A 23,471-nucleotide genomic window follows, 5' to 3' on the forward strand; every position below is an offset into this window, starting at 1 on the left:
CCTATTGTTTCTGTTCTGCACTACTTTGTGCTCCCCTCCCCCACCCCTCTTGAATCCTGCCTTGTTATATGTTCTGTGCGAGCTCTTACATGAGCCTCGACATTGCATATTAAAAAAATAAATAAATAAAGTGATTGTCAAAAAAGACAAAAAAAAACTGCCATCTCGCACAGTGCAGCTGCAAACAAGCTGGTAAAGGCTACTTGTACGCACTATGCCTTTGCCCTCTGAAATTTTGACTCGATCATTAATTTGTTTTCTCAATATTCTCATCCTGAAGGTTTGTTGAAAAATTGGTGACAAAAGCTCCATTGTCAAAAAGGTGATGGCTTGAAACAGACAGACAGACACATAGATCGACAGAAGCGATTGCAAAACCCCACGTCCCACTGTCGTTTGGGACTAGGCGAATTAAAACAACGAAAAGGTTCGATGGTTGGAGCATGAAAAGTTTCCACGTCAATGCAGCTGATTACGAAGGCAAGATAATGTTCACTGGTGAAATCACTGGTTTATTTAAATGCAATTTCAAATCATGCAACATTCAAATCTTGTGAAGGAACAACATGGCTGGTCAATGCAATTGAACAACATTGAGGGAATTTGTCGATACGAATGGACAGATCATAAAATACTCTGCAAGTTATTCCGGAATCTCATCAAAAAAAACTTAAGCAAGATGCGGTCCAAAAAAAATTGAGGTTTGTCGTATCCGCATCAGCATGGAATAAGAAGACGAGAAAATTATTTTAACAGGCAAGTCGAAATGATTAAAAAAAAAAAAAACGGATGTGAATCATTAGTTTTTAAAGACCGAATGTCTGGCTGCACAGGGTTTTGGATGCCAATTAACTTTCAGCTTTGGGGTAACTGTCCAGAAGAACAGGCCAAATATACATCATTACTTCTGAATACAGTGTAAAAATAATCAATTGCGAACGTTGATAAAAATGACTCAAAACAACGTACTTCGCCTTTGGTTCCTTCGGCGATGGAAGGTGCTTTTGTGATGGATACCGCATCCACACCGCCGTGAGGAACGAGTGTGGGTACCAGCGGCGGCTGCACACGGCTCAGGATCTTCGAGCACAACCGGAGCATGTCCGAAAGCTCGACGAGAGAAAGCGAGTCCATGTAGCGAGACATGCACGTCACGAGGAGGAGGAGGAGCCGTGGAAGATGACCCGTCTGAATCTCGATGTAAGATTCCTGGGAATTACAAAATCCTCTGAGGTTAGCAATTACTGTTCTGTGTTTAACGTTATCGGCATTTGTGCTTGTGGTAAATGCGGAACTAAATGTCATTCTTAATGGCAAACAACAAAAGCTACCAAGAGATGACGCTATATTATCTGGAAGCGATGAACTTCAAGAAGCGACAACACCAAACGCTGGAAATGCTCAGCTGGTATATCATCTTAAATATGGCTCACACCAAAAGGAAGAGGTAATGAAATCAGCAAATGTCAATCTCCAATCTCTGTGTCTGTCCAAAGGCTGGTTCAGTGCTGCGAAAGCAGTCTGGTGGCAACGATTATGCTGGATGGTAAGAGCTGGGTGGTTAAGCCTTCTTGATGGTAATCAGGGCAGGAGCTTGCAATCTGTTCAGGGTGCTGGCGATAACTCGCCTACTCTTTGCGAAAGACACCCTCGGATCGTCAACATCCACCAAGCAATGCAAGCAGATGGGTCCACAACTTAACGTCCAGCCGAGGGACGGCACACTAAGAGGTGCAGTTCCCTGCCCAAGGAGCATCAATCCGACAGTTTATAGTCGGGCAAAGAACAGAACACAGACGAGCACATTGAAAGGTACATTGCTCGAGCTCTGCATGATCCTACCGGATGTGACGTTAAGAACCACAAAAGGAATAACTATCACTGCAGTAACTTTCTCACCAGAGAGACAATGTCAAGAAGGAAATCAGTGAGGACGCACAGCTCACACACCGTGAGCTCCTGCTCACTCAGCCCGCTCTCTCTCCTCACCCTCCCGGCACCTCCCCCTGACATCCTGATGGTCAAAGACACAAAGCAAAATTCGTTCTGCAATGCCACGTTTTGGATTTACAACAATGCCAAAACAAAAACAAGTACTCAGAAAAATGTTCATACGTCTTTCACACTATAAAATACTCGAACGGCACCGAGTAGAGCAAGTACCTGCGCCAGCCTGAACAGTTTACATTTTGTATTGCACTGAAAGGCCGGATCTGCATCCGGACCTTCATCAAAATCTAATCGATTGTTCTCAACACCTCACCAACTCATCCACCAAGTTTTCGTCATAACTCATCCACCCACGACTGTACGACCTTGTGAAATACCGTGCTATATATCGTTTGCAGCCCGATCTCTCAATGGTGAGGAATCGCTTGAAAATGAAAACCGTTCTCACATCCGGATCTGGATCCATATCTTCACCAAAAATCGAATCGGCTTGTTCTCGTCACCGATCCAACTCATCCACCAAGTTTTGTCAAAATCCGTCCACAACTTTTTGAGACGTCGTGCTATGTATATTTTGGGGCCGTCTCTCAATGGTGAAGAATCACTTTAAAAATTCGAGCATCCGGATCCGGAACCGAATCGTCACCAACATCGAAACAATTTGTCCTCGTCACACACCAAACCTGTCCACCAAATTTCATCTATATCAGTCCACAACTTTTTGAGATATCCTGCTCAGACAGACAGACAGGGGTGAAAAGATCAGGTGGTGGTGGTTTAAAAAAAAAGTATATATATATATATTTTTTAGAAAAAGGTATTTGAACAAAACGAACTGTCAAAGGTGCTATAAAAACTCTTTAATCCATACATGGTAGCGAGTCCATCCATTGGGGACCGTACTCTGCACAGAGCTGCCGAAGCAGTCTGCTCCAATTATTAACTGCTATCCCATAGGCTGCGGTTCCAAACGCCAATCAGGCAGAGCTTCTGGAAACCGAGCTACTCTCGGGAGAATCAGCTCGTCGCTCTTGAATTGTCAGTGAAAACCCATCGAGCTCAACAATGACCTTCAAAGAGATGGGTAGATCGGCCTGCTGTGCCTGTTCCGTTTTCCACGTAATGCAAGCCTACACACTGTGATTCACTCGGAATGCCCTCAGGACAACTTGGGAATAAGCTTAAACAAAATAATAATAACAACAAACATTTCCATTTAATTCAAATTCATGGTGTCCAACGAAAATATACCTCACACAGCACCAGGTGTACTCGATATTGAAAGTTACCTGCAGCAGTCCTGGAATTGGCGTGATATGTAATCCCATATGTAGTACGGCTCAAATGAGCTGAACAAGAGGTTAGCGGTTTTCACCACCTCCACGGTTTTCTTGTCCTCGCGCATCTTGCTGCAACAAAAGCAAAAATGAAGAAATAAATAAACATAAATATATACTTTTTTCAACCGAATTATAACATCCTGTTCGGTGGTTTAATCTCAAATTAATGCACAAACGAATGGCAGGGGTTCCCCACCTTATCAGCATGACCCCCACTTTCACAACTGCTCAATGTTTGGTTTTGTGATCGAGATGGCACATCGCATCGCGCAGAAGTTAGCGTTGGGATTGTCGGGATGTGGCAGGTGGAACACAACGCCGACCGAGTTGTTTTTGTGGCCAGGTGACAGTTTCACGTGCAGGAAATACAAAATGGATGAATTTGAACCTTCTTCATTCCGCACCTCGATGCGATCCCATTTTAATAAAGCACAATGGTGAAAAGCACTCCATCATTTTTTATTTACATCATCACAACGGCGAATCGGGATGAGGTCATGACTCCAAGGTTGGGAACCCCTGATCTCGGGTATGAAATTTCATCAGCAATGTAACAGCAGTCACTATGAATGCTACAAGTTCTCTGAATATCCACTACTACCACTCTTCACCAATGGATGTTGCATACCTGCTCAGTCCACTGCTGTCCTTACTGAAAGCTGGCGAAGTCCTGATGCGAAGCTCGCACTCACAACGGGTGTGCAAGGCCCGAAACACTTCAATCAGCACATCCTCTAGAATCGCGGGTCCTGATGGTGGTTGTGACACCATTCACACCATTCACAACATTTATGAGCTCAAAAAAAAAAAACTACTATACAAAGGATACCGGAGAAGGAAAACTAGTGGGGTAGTTTGTGAATGGGTTGACAGAGGCTCTCTGCTCGAAACCGCAGATTGGTCTGCAGATGAATCTGAACACTAAATAAACCAGCCCTGGTTCTCAAACCACATGTTAGAGTGCACAAGTGGTTTTTGTCCATTGGTTTTGTCCAGGAATTATAGCAGAAACATACAATGGACACATCAATACAATATATGGGATCCCAAAATCAACAGCTTAGTGCTCAGATGGGACTCTGTAGTTATTAGAGCACAAGAGAGACCTAAATTCCAACCCCTTAATTGCCATACCTATCTCTGGTTTGTCCAGTAGACACAAAAGGATGCGAAATGGCTTCAGGTTTGGCTGGACTCCTGTTCCATCCTCCTCGCTAGTCGCACGCCATTTCAGAATACTGATCATTGCCTGAAGCAAAATTGACCGGATATATTTATTGTCACGGCATTTTATAAGCAGATTGTAAAGCAAGTTCCGTCGACTTAACCCAGAAAACTGACAAAAATAGATGAACGATTAAAAAAAACCTGCACAAGGAAGTCCCTCGAGTAGGTGTTGAAATAATGGCTGCCCCGCTCCTCGGAAGTTGTTGCACACGGAGAACGTGGCCCATGTGTACCGTTGTTATCGCAGCCTATTCCATGTGGAAAGGCACAGCAGGTACGATGATTACGATGGCTTTCATTTAATTGGTCTTGCAAGGAAGGCATTTACTGATATTATTTATTGCATCAACATCGCAGGATTGCTACGACAACAATAGGTTCTTGAAGGGATCACTGTCTGACACAAGGACAGTACTGTAGCAATTTTACACTCCCTAATGTAATCAACCGAGTCGTACCAAGCAGCCAGGCATAGAGTCGGCGGTTAAGTGACATGTCCCTCCGTAGGACAACGTGCAGGGCAGAGGACAAGATGCGCACCATGTCCATTTTGACCACCTGCACATAAACAGGAGAGAACAATGGCACGTTTTTCATACAAAGTCGAGGCTCATGGAGGAGTGAAATTAAACGATTAGGGAGGCTTTGAACGATACAAAAGGAAAGGAGGAAACAATCAGATATTTGATGGACATGGAAACAGGACCTATGATAAAGCTGGGATATGGCAAGAGGTTATCAGAAATAAATAAAAGGTAATGAATGGAAATATAAGAGAACACAAGATGAAATAATTAACCCACCACAGGAAAGGCTCTCTGTAAATGGTGCCCCTTCCAGCGACGTCATCACGTGTGCCTTCAATGTGACGTTTACATTGCAAATCTCCGCAAGCAGAGATAGTGTTCTCCGATTTAGCACTACCAAACTGTAAAGACGTTCATATCCTGCCACTGCCAGCTACGCTATTAATGGCTTTGCATATCCACTAGCAAACCGCAACTACTGTACTTCCAGCTGTGCTGTCTGGCTGTGCCATTGACAGCTTTGCATCGTGTGTGCACTTCGTGCATCGTGCTCAAGTTGGTGTGTTGTGGAGGAGGTTGGTGCTGTGACTGTATTGAGCTGCACAGGTGTCCTTCAGAGCGGGATTTCTCTGACCGCTGGTGGACTTGGGGCGACACCCTACGAACGACATCGCTCGCTGCGTGGCTCCTTCTTTTTATTTTTATTTTTTGCATCCACTGCCGAGGCTCGTATGATAGCCAAGACACAAAACATACAACAAGGGGAATAGGAGACAAGAGTGGTGGGAGAGGGAAGGGAAAAACAGTGTGGAACAGAGACGTGAGGAGATCTGCGGAAAGGAGAGGGATGGCGCGGTGTACACAGGGTAAACAGGATGGACACTACAGGGACTTTCAGATCCTTACACGACAGGGACTTTCAGGAAGGAAAGCAGGTAATTTCAAGGAGGTGGGTTTGGGGCGGATTAGCGGGTGTAGAAAAGATCATGGTTTTGGATGGGGAAAGATAAGAGATGGTGGTGAACAGCTGTTTCGAACAACTAGAGGGAAGAGTGGGATTGAAGAGAGTGTGGGAGTTGGTTCCAAAGACGGGATGAAAGAGGAATGAAAGAGTGAAGGTTTGGACGGTTCAGAGGCGGTACTATGGACAGTGGGTGTGGTGGTCACAGGAGAGGCTCGCTGTAAATGGTGCCCCTTCTGACTAGGTCATCACATGTGCCTTCTACGTGATTCTGCATGTTTGGATGGTTCAGTAGTGGTTTGGTGGACGGTGGGTGTGGTGGTCAGTTGCTCAGGCAGTGGAGGCTTTCATGCTCACAAATGAGCGTCTTTTCTTTCCACCCACTTGATGGCTTTCAGGAATACGAGACAGCCATCATGGATGGAGACTCGAAGCTGTGTTGGTACTTCATGATTGTGGCTGTGCATTTTAATACAAGTTGCAGCAATGATTTGTCACATTTGTACGTCTTATGTTAATTTAATTATAAACAGCGTTTATTTTAGTTGGAGAGCATGAGGGTGAGGCTGCCGGACCGGGTGAGCTTTTTCCGGCAGGGGTTTCAGGACGTGTTGGACATCGAAAAGCTATGGAGTTATTGGCCTCATGGTGGTTAGCTTTTGCCTTCAGACCAGCGGCAGCAGTGCCCGACCATACACATCCGCAAATACACATTATAGAGACCTTTGGTGGCCTCAAAACAGCCTTTAAGGCCAACGTGCTGTCGGTTAAAACCTTGCCCAGATTCTGAAGTACCTACATCCAAACTTTGTGGCGTCTAGGTGTTATGGTTCGGCTGTGAAAAAGCAACAAACACATAAACATTTGAATTTATTTTTTTTAATTTCCATGCTGTCATTTTTTTAAAAAGTAGATTTTCATCATTGCTATATTTTGTAGATTATAATTCATTCATTAATTAATATGTAAAGCGCTTAAAAACACTTGTATTAAGCGCCCAATAAGTGCAATTAATTATTACTAGTACGTGCCCGTAAAAAAAAAAAAAAAAAAAAAATTTATAAATAAATATTCAAACCGCGAGCAACAAACAACAACCACACAGGCCGTTTCTTCGCTCTCGCCTGCCCGTACGTGCGTGGCCCGGAAGTTCGCATATTATTAGCAGTTACAATTATTCGCAATTTAGTTTTAATACCCAATTATTCAATTAGCGCCAACGTATTTTACCTTTTCGCAATGTCGTGGCAAGGAAAAACAAAAAGAGAAGAGAAGAGAGAGAAAAAAATTTACTTCCTGGTTCGGAGCATACCAGCACTCTGATGTTTCCGAAATTTATGCACCGTCTAATATGAAAACGATCATAACTTGGGGCATTGTGTTTATCTATAAATGCGCATAAGAAATCGAGAAATTATTAGAATACACGAAGTCATCACTCTCCGGAAGCCCAATGTTGTAACCCGTAATGGGGAACGCGGCTGTGCTTCCCTTCCCCATCGGCCACGCCCACGCAACAACGTGTCTTGTCATTGGTTTGGTAAATAAATGGCTGTAACTTGGGAAGCACTTGTCATATCAAAGCACTTAATATAAAACCTTGAAAAGGCACATCCTCAGGTCCCCAGCAATATATCTGGCAAGTTTCAATTAGATCGGACCAGTGGTTGTCGAGAAACAGCGGTCACACACACACACACACACACACACACACACACACACACACACACACACACACACACACACACACACACACACACACACACACACACACACACACACACACACACACACACACACACACACACACACACACACACACACACACATTTCTCGAATTATAGATAGATTATTATTACCTTCACCACGGAAGGTGAACGGAGGTTACGTTTTCACCCATGTCTGTTGGTCTGTGAGCATGATATCTCAAACAGTTACAGACGGATTCGGACAAAACTTGGTGCACGAGTTGGGTGTGCGACAAGAACAAGCCGATTAGATTTTGATAAAGGTCCAGATGCAGATCCGGCTTGTCAGTGGGATACAAAACGTAAACTGTTCAGCCTGGCAGAAGAGGTATGTGCTCTACCGAGTGCCTTTCGAGAAATTAAATGAGATCTAGACGATTGGTTTCTGACAAAGGTAGGCATGCCCCCTGATCTAGACCAAGGTAGGAGGTGGGCTGATCAAGGCAGAAGGGAAGGTAGCCAGAAATACACACATAGGACCAAGGACGTCATGCGAAAGGAACGTATCAGATAAGCAGAATATCTGGATAAGCAGCAGCAACCCATAACGAGAGATCTAAAATGTTAGACAAGAGGCTTCTGATGTTAGAGGCTCAAATTGTTAAGAATGAAGGGAAAAAATGGGTACTGGAAAAGTAGAGCAGGGGTGTGTCAGAGTGGCGGAGGGAGAGGGAGGGAACAAAACGACTTCACTACCTCTAGCAATGGTGAAGAATCACTTAAAATATTCTCATATTCGGATCCGGATCTTCCCCAAAATCTAATCAATTCATCCTTGTCACACACGCAACCTGTCCACAAAATTTCGTCCAAATCTGTGCACAACTTTATGAGATATCCTGCTCACAGACAGAAAGACAGACAGGGGTGAAAACATAACCTCCATCCACCTTCGATGTCGGAGGTATTCAATTGTATTTTTTTTTCTTTTCTTATTTTTTTTTTCGGATTAGTGATTAGATTTTTTTTCTTTCGGAGGATTATTTTTTTCGGAGGAACATTTTCATCTGATTAGTATTTCTCTTACCACGACCAGATCTTCCTACAGTCTTGCACACACCTGCGTATGATAGAATGGAAAGCAGAAGAGGAGCAGGTCCAGCGTGCTGCGCTGAACGAGGACAATGGAGTCTTGGACGCAGACACAAACTGCCTCCACCTGGTGTACATGAAAACACGTGCCAAGACATGAATAAAATAAAGGGTTTTGGAAAACAACGATAATTAATTGCCGTTGAAAACTGCAAGGGACTGGGTAGAAGTGGAGAAGAAAAAAAAAAAATCAGAATATCCGAACACCTGAGGACTATTCAAGATCCTTGCACAACTGAGTTATACATCGTAATGGCATGACAGTGAAGTTGAACTGAAGAGCGAGTCAGTTGGTCTCAACCAAGATAACGACTGCCAAGGATTCAATGAGGTTCAACGTGTAAACTGAAAGAACAGATGATCGATGCATTCAAGATTGTTGCACAACTCAGTTGCACAATCTTCAACAACTTCGACATTTAGGAACCAAATTACAATTATGCACGTACCTTTCGCCTATATTATGAGCAACTGTCAACAACACCGAGATTAGATTTATATATTTCGTACATCCTGAGGAAACCAAGATCTTCCACTACGTACCATGAGCTCAATGTCTGTGCCAATGACGTGCAGTTGGTCTTCCATAGACTGGCGACGATTCAAGTGACTGAGAGCGTAGGTCATGGCTGGAAGGCGTACAGATGGGCTCGTAAGAACACTAGCCCAAAGTGCCCCATGAAACACAGAGGCCTCCACCGCAGCACAAGTCTTTTCCAACAGTGAATTTGTCCTGAAATTCAAGCACAGCAAAAGAGTGAGGAAATCTCATGCCCGAGTCAACGGCACAGAGAGACATTTTGAAATCCAGGAAGCTTGTAAATGAGGAAACCGCAAGGCTTCAATGAGATGTCAGAAACAGCCAAACCTGTCATAATATTCAGAGCCTTCCTCGAGTCCCGGAAGGATTCCAATTAGGAAGCCCTGTAGGCCGGGTCTCAATGTACGGCCCAGTGCCAGGTAGTACTTTTCATAAAGTTGTAGCAGCGCTGGCTTCGCAGACATGGCGGCATTTGCTAGGAGTGGGAATAGTCCAGAGCTACACACACACACACACACACACACACACACACACACAGAGAGACAGAGAGACAGAGAGACAGAGAGACAGAGAGACAGAGAGACAGAGAGACAGAGAGACAGAGAGACAGAGAGACAGAGAGACAGAGAGACAGAGAGACAGAGAGACAGAGAGACAGAGAGACAGAGAGACAGAGAGAGAGAGAGAGAGAGAGAGAGAGAGAGAGAGAGACAGAGAGACAGAGAGACAGAGAGACAGAGAGACAGAGAGACAGAGAGACAGAGAGACAGAGAGACAGAGAGACAGAGAGACAGAGAGACAGAGAGACAGAGAGACAGAGAGACAGAGAGACAGAGAGACAGAGAGACAGAGAGACAGAGAGACAGAGAGACAGAGAGACAGAGAGACAGAGAGACAGAGAGACAGAGAGACAGAGAGACAGAGAGACAGAGAGACAGAGAGACAGAGAGAGAGAGAGAGAGAGAGAGAGAGAGAGAAACAAGACATCTGAAACAAACATCAAGCTCAAGTTTGAAAGCACTTTTCATTGAGTATCAAAATGAAAAGACCAAGTAGATATCGGTCACCCACCTGTAAAGAAAAAGGTCCCTTGCCAGACGCTTGCTGCCAATGGTACGGAATATGATGTCATAGGTCTCCAAAGCCTTCAGGTGCACCCCACTGGGCAGTGCTGGGTGCAAGCACTGAGCAAGGCGTTTGCCAATGATCATCTTCTTTGGGATTACTTGATACTTGCTATGATTCTGCAGCACCTGGGCAGGAAGGTGAAGTTCAAATGGCACATGTACGGTCAGGTAAAAACGGCATGGTAACGACACAACATTGACATTGTAAAGTCATTCTATATATATATATATATATATATATATATATATATATATATATATATATATATATATATATATATATATAGTTACGGTTGTGGAAATTCAGATTACTCCAGAAAGGTCCTCAGGTGAGATATTTCGATAAGTCCATGTGAAGTTAGCCCCCACCTGTTGTTCAGAGGGACTATGTGTGATTCATCCGGGCTGCGACGCTTTGAGTTAGCCATTTTTTTCTTTCTCTATTGTTATTTTCGACCATTAAGCCGCCAACAACGCAAACAGCCACTACCCTTACCTTTACAACTCCATCCCGCAAATATCGCTTCACCGCCATTCCCAAACAACACCATAACCATCAAACCACCACAGAAAACCCTCCACCACCTTCGCCTTTCTCCTTCACAACCAACAACCGCACCACCTCTGAACACTGAACGTCGGGCTGTCTAGGGCCCGTCGGCGATTGGTGCCAAACGCACCGAGCCGCAAACGCAAATGGCGGCCTTTCCGAGGGAGAAATTCGGATCCAAAATGATTCACGCCCACTTCCCCTACGTCCAATGGGCGAGCGCGAGGTGGCTTGGCCCCGCCTCCAAGCGGGTGTATGTGAAGTCCATTTATACAAATATGCGGATCAAGGGAGGTTCACGCCCCTTTTTGCTCGACCAATGGCTGAACAGAGGGTGGCGTGGGCGCGTGGCCCCACCTCCAATCACGTTTTGATCCGCATATTTGCATATCGGCTCCTCCTGAGTCCTATAAAGATGTGAGCGCAAGGCGACTCGAGAGGGAGGGTGAGTTGAGCTGGGAGGAGTTCGGGAAGAGTTGGAGAGAAGTTACGGAGGAGGACGAGGAGGAAGACGGCGGACGGCAAAGAGGTTGCGGTGTGGGGGTCGCTCGACTCATCGTGGGATCCAGGCCAGCCAGCCATACCCCTCTCCCTGAGCATCAGCGATTTCCCCGCCCCCCTCCCATTCGCGCTGAGATAGCGCCGAGGGGGCCCCCATTCCTCCCGCACCCTCAACGTGGTGCCAACAAGACCACTTGCGCAGAGCACGCCGGGAACTGATACTGTGCTCGCGTCAGACATATATATAGAAGATTAAATTCATTCAAAAAGAACCCGGGCAGTGCCAGGTCCATTCACTTAGTATGTATATATATGTATATATATAGTGTCCCAAAAAAAAATACAACTTTTAAAATGCTTCGTTTGATCCTTAAAAAAAAAAGCAGTAATTTTGTCATTAATGCTTCATTTCTTGTTGCAGAGACCCTGAAGTTTATTTTGATACCAAGCAAGCGCCAGAAAAATGCCAAGACTGACCGTACAACAACGGAGGAAAATTGTTGAACTTTGGCACCAGACGAAAAGTGTCATACAGGTGCAACGTCTTTACTCGAGACATTTCGGTATCCACTTGCGCCATGCACCAAACTTTCGGACAATAAAGTGCACCATCGCAAAGTTTACCAATGTGGGAACCATCTGTGACCTTTACAAGGGTCACAGTGGTCAGAAGAAAATGTGGAAATGGTGAGACAGGCGGTCGTTCAGAGTCCAAAAAAATCGATTTGACGACTTTCTGCCGAGACAAACATTCATAAGAGCACTGCTCAGAGGATCCTTCACCAAGACATTCATGCCTTTCCATACAAAATTCAAACGGAAACGGTGCTTACTGATCAACAGAAACGCAAACGACTAGACTTTGCAAATTGGTTCTCAGGAAAGTTGGAGGAAGATGCAGACTTCCTCAAAAAAAAACTTCACATTACGGACGAATGCCATGCTCACTTGTCCGGGGAGGTAAACAAGCAAAACTTTCGGTACTGGGGAACTGAAAATCCTGGTAATGCATCAACTGAACTGGTGCCTCGACCTGTTCTCAAAGTCACCATGTGGGTGGCAGTTGGTTGGTATGGGATAATTGGTCCATACTTGTTTGAAGATGACCAGGGACGCACTCGCACGGTAAACCAGAGGAACTATCGCGAAATGATTCAGGAATTCTATCTGCTTGAGCTACGTACTCAGGCCGGTAGGAGAAACAACCTGATCCAGATGAGAACCCAGTGGTTCCAGCAGGATAGGGCACCGCCCCATACAGCCAGGTAAACAAGCTGTTTTCTCAACCAACATTTTGAGGGCCGCTTTATCTCCCTCTATGAAGACGTTGAGTGGCCACCGTATTCCCCTGACCTTACTCCTCCAGACTTCTTGTGGGGGTATCTCAAGGACAGGATCTATGGAAACCCTAGGCCTCACACTCTTGATCAGCTTAAGGAAAACATCCACCAAGAAATCCAGAACATTACTCAGGAAACGTTTCCCAAAGTGATGGAGAACATGACAACGCATTTGCAGGCAGTTATCGGACAACGTGGAGCCTACGTCGAGCATGTGGTCGAAAAGAAGACGACGATTCCATACCAAAATTTAAATTTTGGTGGCAATTTTGACATTGGTACAATAAACTTCAACCTTTCAGCTTTCTATCCAGCCATATATCTTTTTAAAAAAAAAAATATGTTATGACCATCCTCTTTGCAGATGAAAAGTTGTATATTTTTTGGGACACCCTGTATATGAAATATTGTGGGAAAAGTACAGGCTTATCAGAATAAAACAATACATATGCCAATAATTGTGGAAAAGCCGATTTGCATCAATGGAGGCCATCCTAAATGTATTCTGTACCTCATGTGTCACAATATGCTGTAATCTGGGCAAGCGGTGTCTCTGTGAACTTCAAATCCAAATGATTATAAATGTATTGAATGCAATTTTTGTCACATTTCACCTGATGTATCTTAAATTCCTGGGCTGTTAGTCACAAGTGCTATACGAGTAAGGACAAAATAAAGAGCACATCACACCTTTCCCACACTACTTGCACATCTTTATTATTTGTGTTCCCAGAGACAAATGGTTCTATTAAATGTGAGAAAGGTACTGTATACAGCTGTCATCACGGGTCAGAGAAATGATTGGCATTTAAATTCAATACTATTGTTTGACAGCGTGGCACAGAGGTAGTGTGCTCACCTTTGAACTGCTTCATCTGAGTTTGATTCTCGACCAGACCCTAAATACTCATCCTGGTGATTCGCAGGTGTGGTGTTTAATCAATGAGCAAGTGTGCCATGCCTCAGATACGTCCCATAATTGAGCTGAGGACCAATCGGCCTCACGGTGTCTTTGTCTTCTTGTTCTTTTTATGAATAGGATGCGAGGTATCGATGACACTTTGAACAGATTACAAATCCCTGCCCTAATTAACTCCAGTCGAATGTCAGGCCTAGCCAACCCGTTCATTAACGATTTGGGCTCGTTACCTTCGCCACCGAAGGTGGACGGAGGTTATGTTTTCACCCATTTGTCTCTGTCTGTGAGCAGGATATTTCAAAAAGTTGTTGACTAATTTGGACGAAACTTGGTGGAGTGGTTGAGTGTGTGACGAGGAAAAATTCATTCGATTTTGATGAAGATCCACATACTAGAATTTTTTTCAAAAGTGATTCTTCGTAATTGTGAGATTAATCAATAAATCAAAAATACCCTTTATAGCCAAATCACTTGGTCAACGTCTTGTCCAAATATCATCTTCCTCGCTCAAAATATACCTGCGATATTACCTGGATGAGAAATAAAATAGATAAATCGATAATAATCAAGTAATTAATCAATTAATTGATTAATCGAAAAAACATTTTAAAAGCACATCTTCACTTTTGTCCTCAAAGTTCAGCTTCCTAGATAAAAGGACGGCTGAGATATCGCCTGAACAAACAAACAAGAAAGAAAACGGAGTAAAAACTGAATACTCCCTTCCTTCGGCACCCGGCAATGGTGTCATGCGTCACCGAGGTATGGAATTGGGAAGGAGCGGTATACAAAAACAGAGCTAGGCCGATCTCAACCAAATTTTGCATCCTTGTTGGTAGTACCCAGGGTCAGATCAAGGGGATTAAAAAAAAAAATCCCACAACAAGTGGGGAGACAACTTACGATTTTTCACTGTACACATGCCACAGTGCAAGTGCTTTGCTGACCCCTGCTGCAGCCAGAGGGGATTATTCGCTATGGCACAAAATACATTTGCCCCACCTCCTCACTGCCCCGCACTTCCCGACGCTGCTCCCAACAGGAACAGGTGCTTATAGCTATATAAAACAAGGCAATTCTCAATTTGATTATGATCAGATTTGATTATGATCAGATATAGCAAAAAGTTTACCTTTTGATTCACCTTAACGAATGGTCTTTCAAACATTCAAAATGGTTTGTTTTCAATTAAGAAAAATTTTACATGCAAATAGTCTATAAACGAATGTCACATGACCATTGACCAACCGCAAATATTTTACACTTGCAAAGCACATTTCAGAAAATAAGCTTCAATGATTGAAAATATATAAATAACCCTGTGGCCTTAACTTTGTGATTTCTCATTTCACACTGAACGGCTTCAGTTCTCTTGTTGTATACTCTCCGCCATGAAAAACCAAACATGTAAAATTAATAATGCAAGTGTTGAAGGACTGACTGGACCAGTGTTCATTCCATGTACGTTTTTGGCACGAGGGATGTGCAGAACACCTGATTGCAAGTTTCCACGTAATGTAATTTCCTCGTGCAACTCATGCACCATTTGGTATATTTAGAGGTAACGCGAGACATTCTGAACAAATTTAAAACTCTTTCTGAGACAGTTGCATGTGGATCATCCAAAAAATACAGATTACATTCTTTAACAATGTCATGTCCATCAGAAAATGAGAGGAATCCAATCATTAGATGCCTTGAAGTAGGGTCTTCCATTAGCCATGTTGCAAGGCTCTTTAATGTGAGGAGAGGAACTGTTTAATACATCAGAAGACATTATTAAAACACTGGATCAACAGGAGATGTACCACAATGCGAATGTCCATGAATAACAACTCCCGCTCAGGAATGATCCATTCGCAGGACCCATCTACAGAATTAGTGTCAAACTGCCCAGGGTTTGTAAACACATTCCCTGGAGCAGAAAGGTTGCTGCCGGAGCTGGACATACTAGGTCTGGAGATTTTTACTTTCATATGACACATATGACAATGCAGCATTACGCGATTGGGTCAAAATGAAATGGATGTGCAATTGTTCAGCATTTATCTCCATCAGAGGTTTGCACCCAATCTCTCTCTCATGATGTCAAATAAATAAATCACAAAAACAATCAAGTTTTCGGCTTTTACCCCACACACGCGAAGCGAAAAGTGGGCTTGAGCAATTGGTTCAAATCTGTCTGTCCTTCTGTAAACGTCAATTTATAATCGGTGAACAACTGATTTTAATTGAATGTTATGTTTATCGTCCTGATCGTGCATGCGAAGAGGAGTGAGATAATTTTTTTGCTCTCTCTCTGCCTGCCTGGCAGTCAAACAAAATTGAAAATCATTCCAAACAGGAAACTTAAAGTTTTTAAGGATGTCATAATGGATACATACAACAGGCATGAAGAACTCATGTAACTTGCTGAATAAGGTGGTGTAAGAGACACTGTGGCATCAGCCACAAAACCCGGAATTTATTTATTTATACAACTTTTACAATCTTTATTTTATTTAAATTGATTTATAGACTTAAACACTATAACACAAATTGCCTTCTTATCACTTTCAAAACCTTCCATTTTTTAGTACTTGGACATGTTAAATAATGTGGTGTCCAAGACTGCTTCAATAACCCTCAACTTTTGGAATAATTTTATTAAATGAACTTTAAAATCATTATTTTATTAAAATTGAAGCATGCACTTGAACACTGCGTGGGGTAGCGTGTGCTGTGAGCTCTCTAGATTTTTTTTTAAATTTTTATAGCTGAGAGTGTGCAAGACTTTCTCTTTGCAGAGTTTGATTGGGAACTCTTTTCTATTAATATTAATCTTTGTTTTGACTTCCAAAGTAAATATTAATGATGATTTTACCTTTCCTTGTGCCCAGCCCAACTTCTACAAAACTAGAAGAGGAAGCTGAGAAAAATGAAAAAGTTCTCCCCATTCATATTATTACAAGTTTGGGATAAACTTTACAAAAAGAAAGATGTATCCCAAATACAAAGGCAAAATTTTATTTTTTCTATAATCAAATTCCCAGTACAAAAGAAAGAGAAGAAAAATAATTTTGAAAAGAGAAAGAAAATTAAATCCCAGAAGTCTGGGAGAGCACTTGTTTTGCCCCACCTCCCTCACTGTGTGGATGCCATCGCTCAAAAAGGATCAAATGAAGAGAGAGGAAAGTGTTGAGATATTGTCTAAACAAAAGGAACGGAAGTCGAAGAGAGACAAGATGCCATGCCAAATCACCGGCTACAACTTGCACCAAACGTACCTTGTTTAACTTGCCCAGTGCAGAGATTAGGTCGGCCCACTCACTGCTGTACTCAAAATTCTTGAGTGCTTTGTCCACTGCATTGATGTAACTCCGGTATTTAGAATCATGAAGCAACTCCAGTTCCTCCGTGTTCATCTTGGGTCTTCAACTCACCCCCCCCCCAATTTCCCCTTTGGTCAGTGACCCCCCCACCCCAGCACTTCTAAAACCTTCGGCTCCGATGACAGTTTCCTCCAATTGCCTTTCGGTTCAGATCAAAACACCCGTTCTGTCCTCACTTACTTTCACTGAAACAGAAAAAAACAAAATGAACATGATCAGAATGAATGACAGAAGTTAAACCTTCTCATTGTTCAATTATCATCACTTTATTTTCATTACAGGTCCTTCTCATCTGATCCCAACATCAAATAACTTTGTGAAAGACCACCAAACACGAACACCAACCACCATGGAAAGTACACATCACCCATATCATTGGGCTGACAAGATGGCATTAAGCTTGGTTTTTCAAACCCGGGGGCGCGACCCCAAGTGGGGTCGCCGAGCAAATTTCGTGGGGGTGTGGGCGTCCGCTTGCAGCAAAAAATTGTCATTTTTGATTGGTGTTCGCTTTTACGGGATGTAATATAAACGGTTCGTTCAAAGTATGGGAACCGGCGCAACATGACGCTTGGAATGGGATCCAGCCGATGCGCGGGCTCGCTGAAGGGCGGTTCATTTTGGCGGGAAATTAGTGCTTTCATCCACGGCCTCTCAGACTCAGACTTTATCATTAACGTCTATTCACGTCTCCACGTATGACTCGAGACCTTATTTGTGATGGCAGCACCGGCCACCAGCAAATCTCGAGAACGTTCTTACCAGGATAAATTTCTGGACCTTTGATTTTACTACGTGGTGGATAAAAGAGTGGCACAGAGGCCTCAGTGTGTGATTTGTTTTGAAGTGCTTTCTACGGAGTCTATGAAACAAAATAATTTGCAGAGGCATTTGACTACAAAACATGCGCCTTATCAGGATAAGGAGAGAGCGTTCTTTGAGAGGAAACTTCTTGCACTCAAGAATACGCATCTTGACAGAGAGGGTACAAGCCATCAGACCAATTCTCAGGCATTAGTGGCCTCGTATCGAGTGTCGCTCCATGTTGCCAAGACTAAAAAGCCTCATTCCATTGCGGAAGAAGTTGTGCTGCCATGTGCAAAGGACATGGTATCTATGATGGTTGGGGAGGAAGCGGCGAAGACAACACCATCTAACGAAGACAAGCGGCGAATACAACACCATACCCCTCTCCGACAACACCATCTAACGCAGAATTGAATAAATGAGTCTGGACGTAACGGCTCAGGTCGTACAGAAGATCAAGGAATCGCTGTGGCATGCCATACAGTTGGACGAGTCCACTGATATCGCATCGTACACGCAACTCATCGTCTGGGTCCGCTTCATCAAGGCTGAGAACTTTGTCGATGAGCCTCTGCTCATCAAACCATTGGAGGCCACCACCAAAGGCGAGGACATTTTTGGGAAAGTAGAGCAGTTTTATCGTGACCATGATCTGGACTTCGGAAAGTTGCTCGGTTCTACAACAGACGGCGCGCCAACAATGTTAGGAGTGCGTTCTGGATTCAAGGCTAAATTGCTTGAGGTGGCTCCTCAGACCTCCATGGTACACTGCATGATTCACCGAGAAGCGCTCGCCTCTCGTACTTTGCCAGAAACCTTGCAGAACGTGCTTTCAGAAGTCGTAAAAATGGTGAATTACATCAAATTGAGCGCCCTCAACACGAGGTTATTCAGGCTATTCTGCCAGGAGATGGACGCCGACAATAAGAATTTACTATTCTACACTCAAGTCAGATGGTTATCTCGAGGAAACCTTCTTCTGCACGTTTACGAGCTCAAAGATGAACTGAAGGAGTTCCTACGCACACAAGGGAAAACGGCATGGGTAGCGTTGCTTGAGTCGGACTCTTGGCTGTCAGAACTGTGCTATCTCGTTGACATCTTTGAACGTCTCAATGTCCTCAACCACCCCCTCCAAGGCAAAGACGCCAACCTCATGATTTTTCACTACAAAATGAGCGGATTTCTGGCGACTCTAAAATTACTGGCAGACAAAGCAGCTGTTAAGTGGTTCAGCCTTTTCCCCCGTCTGGTGGAGCATCTAACGACCTGCTAATATGATGATACTGAGCTCGACAGTCTTTCTGGGGAGATAGCACGTCACCTTCGGTCTCTCATTGAACAGTTCGAGCACTATTTCCCTGAGCTGGATGTGCAGTCCTTTTCTGTGGTTCGGGACCCTTTCACGGCTCCACTGGACTCGATTGCTGATGAAGATGATACAGCACAGGAAGAGCTTGTACAGCTCCAGCAGGATTCAGGAGTGCAGGCTCTTGTGCAGACGAATTCGTTGTCGACATTCTGGTGCAAAAAGCTGCCGTCGTACCCGACCGTCACGGTGCGCCATTAAGGTTCTCATGTCATATCCTTCATCATACTTTTGTGAGCAGTCGTTCTCCACCATGGTGGTGATTAAAACAAAGTGCAGAAATCACCTAGAAATGGAGCGTGATATGATCCTGGTATTGTCATCTACTTCTCCACGAAGAGAAGTTGGTTTCTGAAAAACAGGCTCATCCTTCTCACTGATATATCTAAATGTCATTCGGACTAAACTTCTGAAACATTCAACTGTACGATTTGGATACTGTCGGCTATTCCCCGTTTCCTCATCTATGAAAACATGACGATGGTGAATAAAGTAAACAGTAAATGTTATTGTGTCATCTGAAATCTTATCTTATATATTATGAATTGGGTTTTGAATATTTTGGGTCGCGTGATGTAGAGAGGTTCTGAAATTTGGTCGCCACAAAAAAAAAGTTTGAAAACCACTGGCATAGAAGGACGCACACACTCCTCCAAGCTGTCTAGCCTGAGTCTGAATCCCAACCCAGCTATAAACCGTCATCCCAGTGTTTCACAGGCAGGGTGATTCATCAATGTGTGTACCATCCTTCGGATGAACATTAAACGGGATTCTCGTCTGCCAGCGTTCGTTGGTGGACGTTAAAAGTCCCAAGGTGTCCTTCGCGAAGAGTGGGCAAGCTACCGCCAGCACCATGAACAAATTACTAACCAGCAGAGGGAATTGCATCAGCGGCACAGAAGCACCTTATATCCCCACCACCAACGGCAAAACAGCAACGGGAGATCAAATTCCTAAATGAGGATAACTTTCCAAAATAACCTTCAACACCGATTCATGTACAACATTCATAATCCCGTTTGTTAACACAATATGTATTTTTCCATTCGTTTCAAAAAGAACCTTTCATACTCCCAATCAACAAGGACCATTGAACTTCGACCGACATATCCAGCACTGTATATGGTTGCTCACCTCCTCGGAAGAGACAACAAGGTGATCCTTGTAAACAGATGACATTTGCCAGTGCTTTCATCTGGAAAACGAAAGATTCATAGCACACGTGTTTATAATCATAAAAACTAATGGGGGAAAGAAACCATGAAACAAAAGAATGACAATTGAAATGCAGTGTGATGTTCGTTTGAGAAGATAAAGATTGCGGTGTTGGCTTTCGGAAACGTTTTGTCACATACATTTCATGTTGGAAGGACAACATTGGAAGAACAATTATGCAACAACAGAAAACGTCTCTCCTACATTCTGTGGAATTGAAAGCTCTCAAAAAGAGAACGGCACTCGGTAGAGCGCATACCTCCGACAGGTATGAACAGTTTACGTTATCCCACTGATGGGCTGGATCTGGATCCGACGCTGAACCAAAATCGAATCGGCTTATTCTTGTCACCTCGCCAACTCATTCACGTAGTTTTGCCGTAACTCGTCCATAACTTTATGAAATATCATGCTATACTGTATATCATCAATTTTGGCCCCATCTCTTAATGATGAAGAATCGATTAAAAAAATTAAAAACATTTTCGTATCCAGATCCAGATCTTCACCAAAATTAAATCAGTTCATCCTTGTCACACAAGCAACCTGTCCACTAAATTTCGTCCGAATCCGTCCGTAAGTTTTTGAGATATCCTGCTCACAGACAAACAGGACTGAACACATAACCTCCGTCCACCTTGGGTGGCAGAGGTAATTATCGGAATCCCCCATGAGGAGGCCGAAGCACAGGATCTGCTGCTTTCCCATCGCAGGCAGGTCGGTGGTCTCTCTGTTTCTGACAACATTGCTCACTCTGCTATCTCGGGGTCCTCCAAACTCCCACCTCCCCCACCCATCAGCTCCAGGATGCATGCGTTCTTCCAGTAAACCTCTCCTGTTAAAGCTTCCAAAATCCAGGCTAACTGCACACCTCAACTGTCTCACTCTTCCCTCCAGGGCTTCAGGCAGAGCACCTTCATCTCTTGTCATCCCCAATTCTGTCCCATGATCTTTCTTACCTCCTTTAACTTTATTTGCTTACCCCAGTGTTTCCACCCTTCTTCCCTCTCCTATTTTATTCTTTGTTCATTCCCTGACGTTCATCCCACTGCACAAGGGAAACATTATGCAGAAGGCTGCTGCACATCTACTCAGGAGAAAGTGACACCACCTTGTATTCCGAATGCATGTCATGCTGGAGATATATACTGTGTATATAATATATAATACAGATTTGAGTCTGCAGGATGGTGCCGAAGTAGCGCAATAACTATTCAATGAAGAACGTCAGCTCCAGGTCCACCAAACACCGTCAGCTCCAGGGTCCACCAAACACCGTCAGCTCCAGGGTCCAACAAACACGGTCAGCTCCAGGGTCCAACAAACACGGTCAGCTCCAGGGTCCAACAAACACCGTCTGCTCCAGGGTCCAACAAACAAACACCGTCTGCTCCAGGTCCACCAAAGACAGTCTGCTCCAGGTCCACTAAACACCGTCTGCTCCAGGGCCACTAAACATCGTCTGCTCCAGGGCCACTAAACACCGTCTGTTCAAGGTCCACCAAACACCGTCAGCGTCAGGTCCACCAAACACCGTCAGCGTCAGGTCCACCAAACACCGTCAGCTCCAGGTCCACCAAGCACCGTCAGCTCCAGGTCCACCAAGCAACGTCAGCTCCAGGTCCACCAAGCACCGTCAGCTCCAGGTCCACCAAGCACCGTCAGCTCCAGGTCCACCAAGCACCGTCAGCTCCAGGTCCACCAAGCACCGTCAGCTCCAGGTCCACCAAGCACCGTCAGCTCCAGGTCCACCAAGCACCGTCAGCTCCAGGTCCACCAAGCACCGTCAGCTCCAGGTCCACCAAGCACCGTCAGCTCCAGGTCCACCAAGCACCGTCAGCTCCAGGTCCACCAAGCACCGTCAGCTCCAGGTCCACCAAGCACCGTCAGCTCCAGGTCCACCAAGCACCGTCAGCTCCAGGTCCACCAAGCAACGTCAGCTCCAGGTCCACCAAGCACCGTCAGCTCCAGGTCCACCAAGCACCGTCAGCTCCAGGTCCACCAAGCACCGTCAGCTCCAGGTCCACCAAGCACCGTCAGCTCCAGGTCCACCAAACACCGTCAGCTCCAGGTCCACCAAACACCGTCAGCTCCAGGTCCACCAAACACCGTCAGCTCCAGGTCCACCAAACACCGTCAGCTCCAGGTCCACTAAACACCGTCTGTTCAAGGTCCACCAAAGACAGTCTGCTCCAGGTCCACCAAAGACAGTCTGCTCCAGGTCCACCAAACACCGTCTGTTCAAGGTCCACCAAACACCGTCAGCTCCAGGTCCACCAAACACCGTCAGCTCCAGGTCCACCAAACACCGTCAGCTCCAGGTCCACCAAACACCGTCTGCTCCAGGTCCACCAAAGACAGTCTGCTCCAGGTCCACTAAACACCGTCTGTTCAAGGTCCACCAAACACCGTCAGCTCCAGGTCCACCAAATACCGTCTGCTCGAGGTCCACCAAAGACCGGCAGCCCGAGGTCCACCAAAGACCGGCAGCCCGAGGTCCACCAAAGACCGGCACACACATCACCGAGGTGTCCACAGCGTATCAAGGTCTACACTCCTTCGACAATGACGTGTGTGAGAACACGAAGACAACCACAAGGTCTCCCAGTACGTCCACAGACTACAAAACGAAGCGAACCTCAGGCGAAAGACAAGGAAGAATGAACCGAAACCGGAAGAATGAAAAGTGTGGAGTCCCGTCGGGTCGTCGTCGTCGTCGGCCCCCAAACCAGTTTCGGTTTAATGCGCAGCTTGTCTGTGAGCACGTCCGAGAGGAAGATAAGATGTCACGACACTCAATGACGCAGAGACTCAAAACCGCTCGTTGTGACACGAAAACACCAGACACATTTACGTAAACAAAACAAACCGACCCCCTTTCTCCTC

The 23,471-nt window shown here is 44.7% G+C and overlaps 1 protein-coding gene across 7 annotated transcripts in view; it reads right to left on the reverse strand.

Annotated features, from left to right (window-relative positions):
* DOP1A (DOP1 leucine zipper like protein A) overlaps positions 1–23,471 on the reverse strand; it is an 87,110-nt gene that overhangs the window by 63,028 nt on the left and 611 nt on the right. For 4 of the 7 annotated variants that reach the window (XR_015052329.1, XM_085859350.1, XM_085859349.1 and 1 more), the window contains exons 2-14: positions 20,505–20,565; positions 17,090–17,379; positions 10,458–10,639; positions 9,714–9,884; positions 9,389–9,578; positions 8,814–8,912; positions 4,976–5,075; positions 4,659–4,765; positions 4,425–4,539; positions 3,919–4,039; positions 3,240–3,359; positions 1,900–2,014; positions 970–1,209 (exon numbers count right to left, since the gene is read on the reverse strand). Coding sequence is in view for 6 of the 7 variants with exons in the window: in XM_085859350.1 (XP_085715476.1) it covers positions 970–1,209; positions 1,900–2,014; positions 3,240–3,359; positions 3,919–4,039; positions 4,425–4,539; positions 4,659–4,765; positions 4,976–5,075; positions 8,814–8,912; positions 9,389–9,578; positions 9,714–9,884; positions 10,458–10,639; positions 17,090–17,227 (1,698 nt within the window). In the remaining variant the exon portion in view is untranslated. The other 3 variants (XM_085859347.1, XM_085859348.1, XM_085859351.1) reach the window with 3 other exon arrangements.

This window comes from Eptatretus burgeri, chromosome 16 (assembly GCF_056783735.1).
Source record: "Eptatretus burgeri isolate ZD-2024b chromosome 16, Ebu_testis_v1, whole genome shotgun sequence".
Lineage (NCBI taxonomy): Eukaryota > Metazoa > Chordata > Myxini > Myxiniformes > Myxinidae > Eptatretus > Eptatretus burgeri.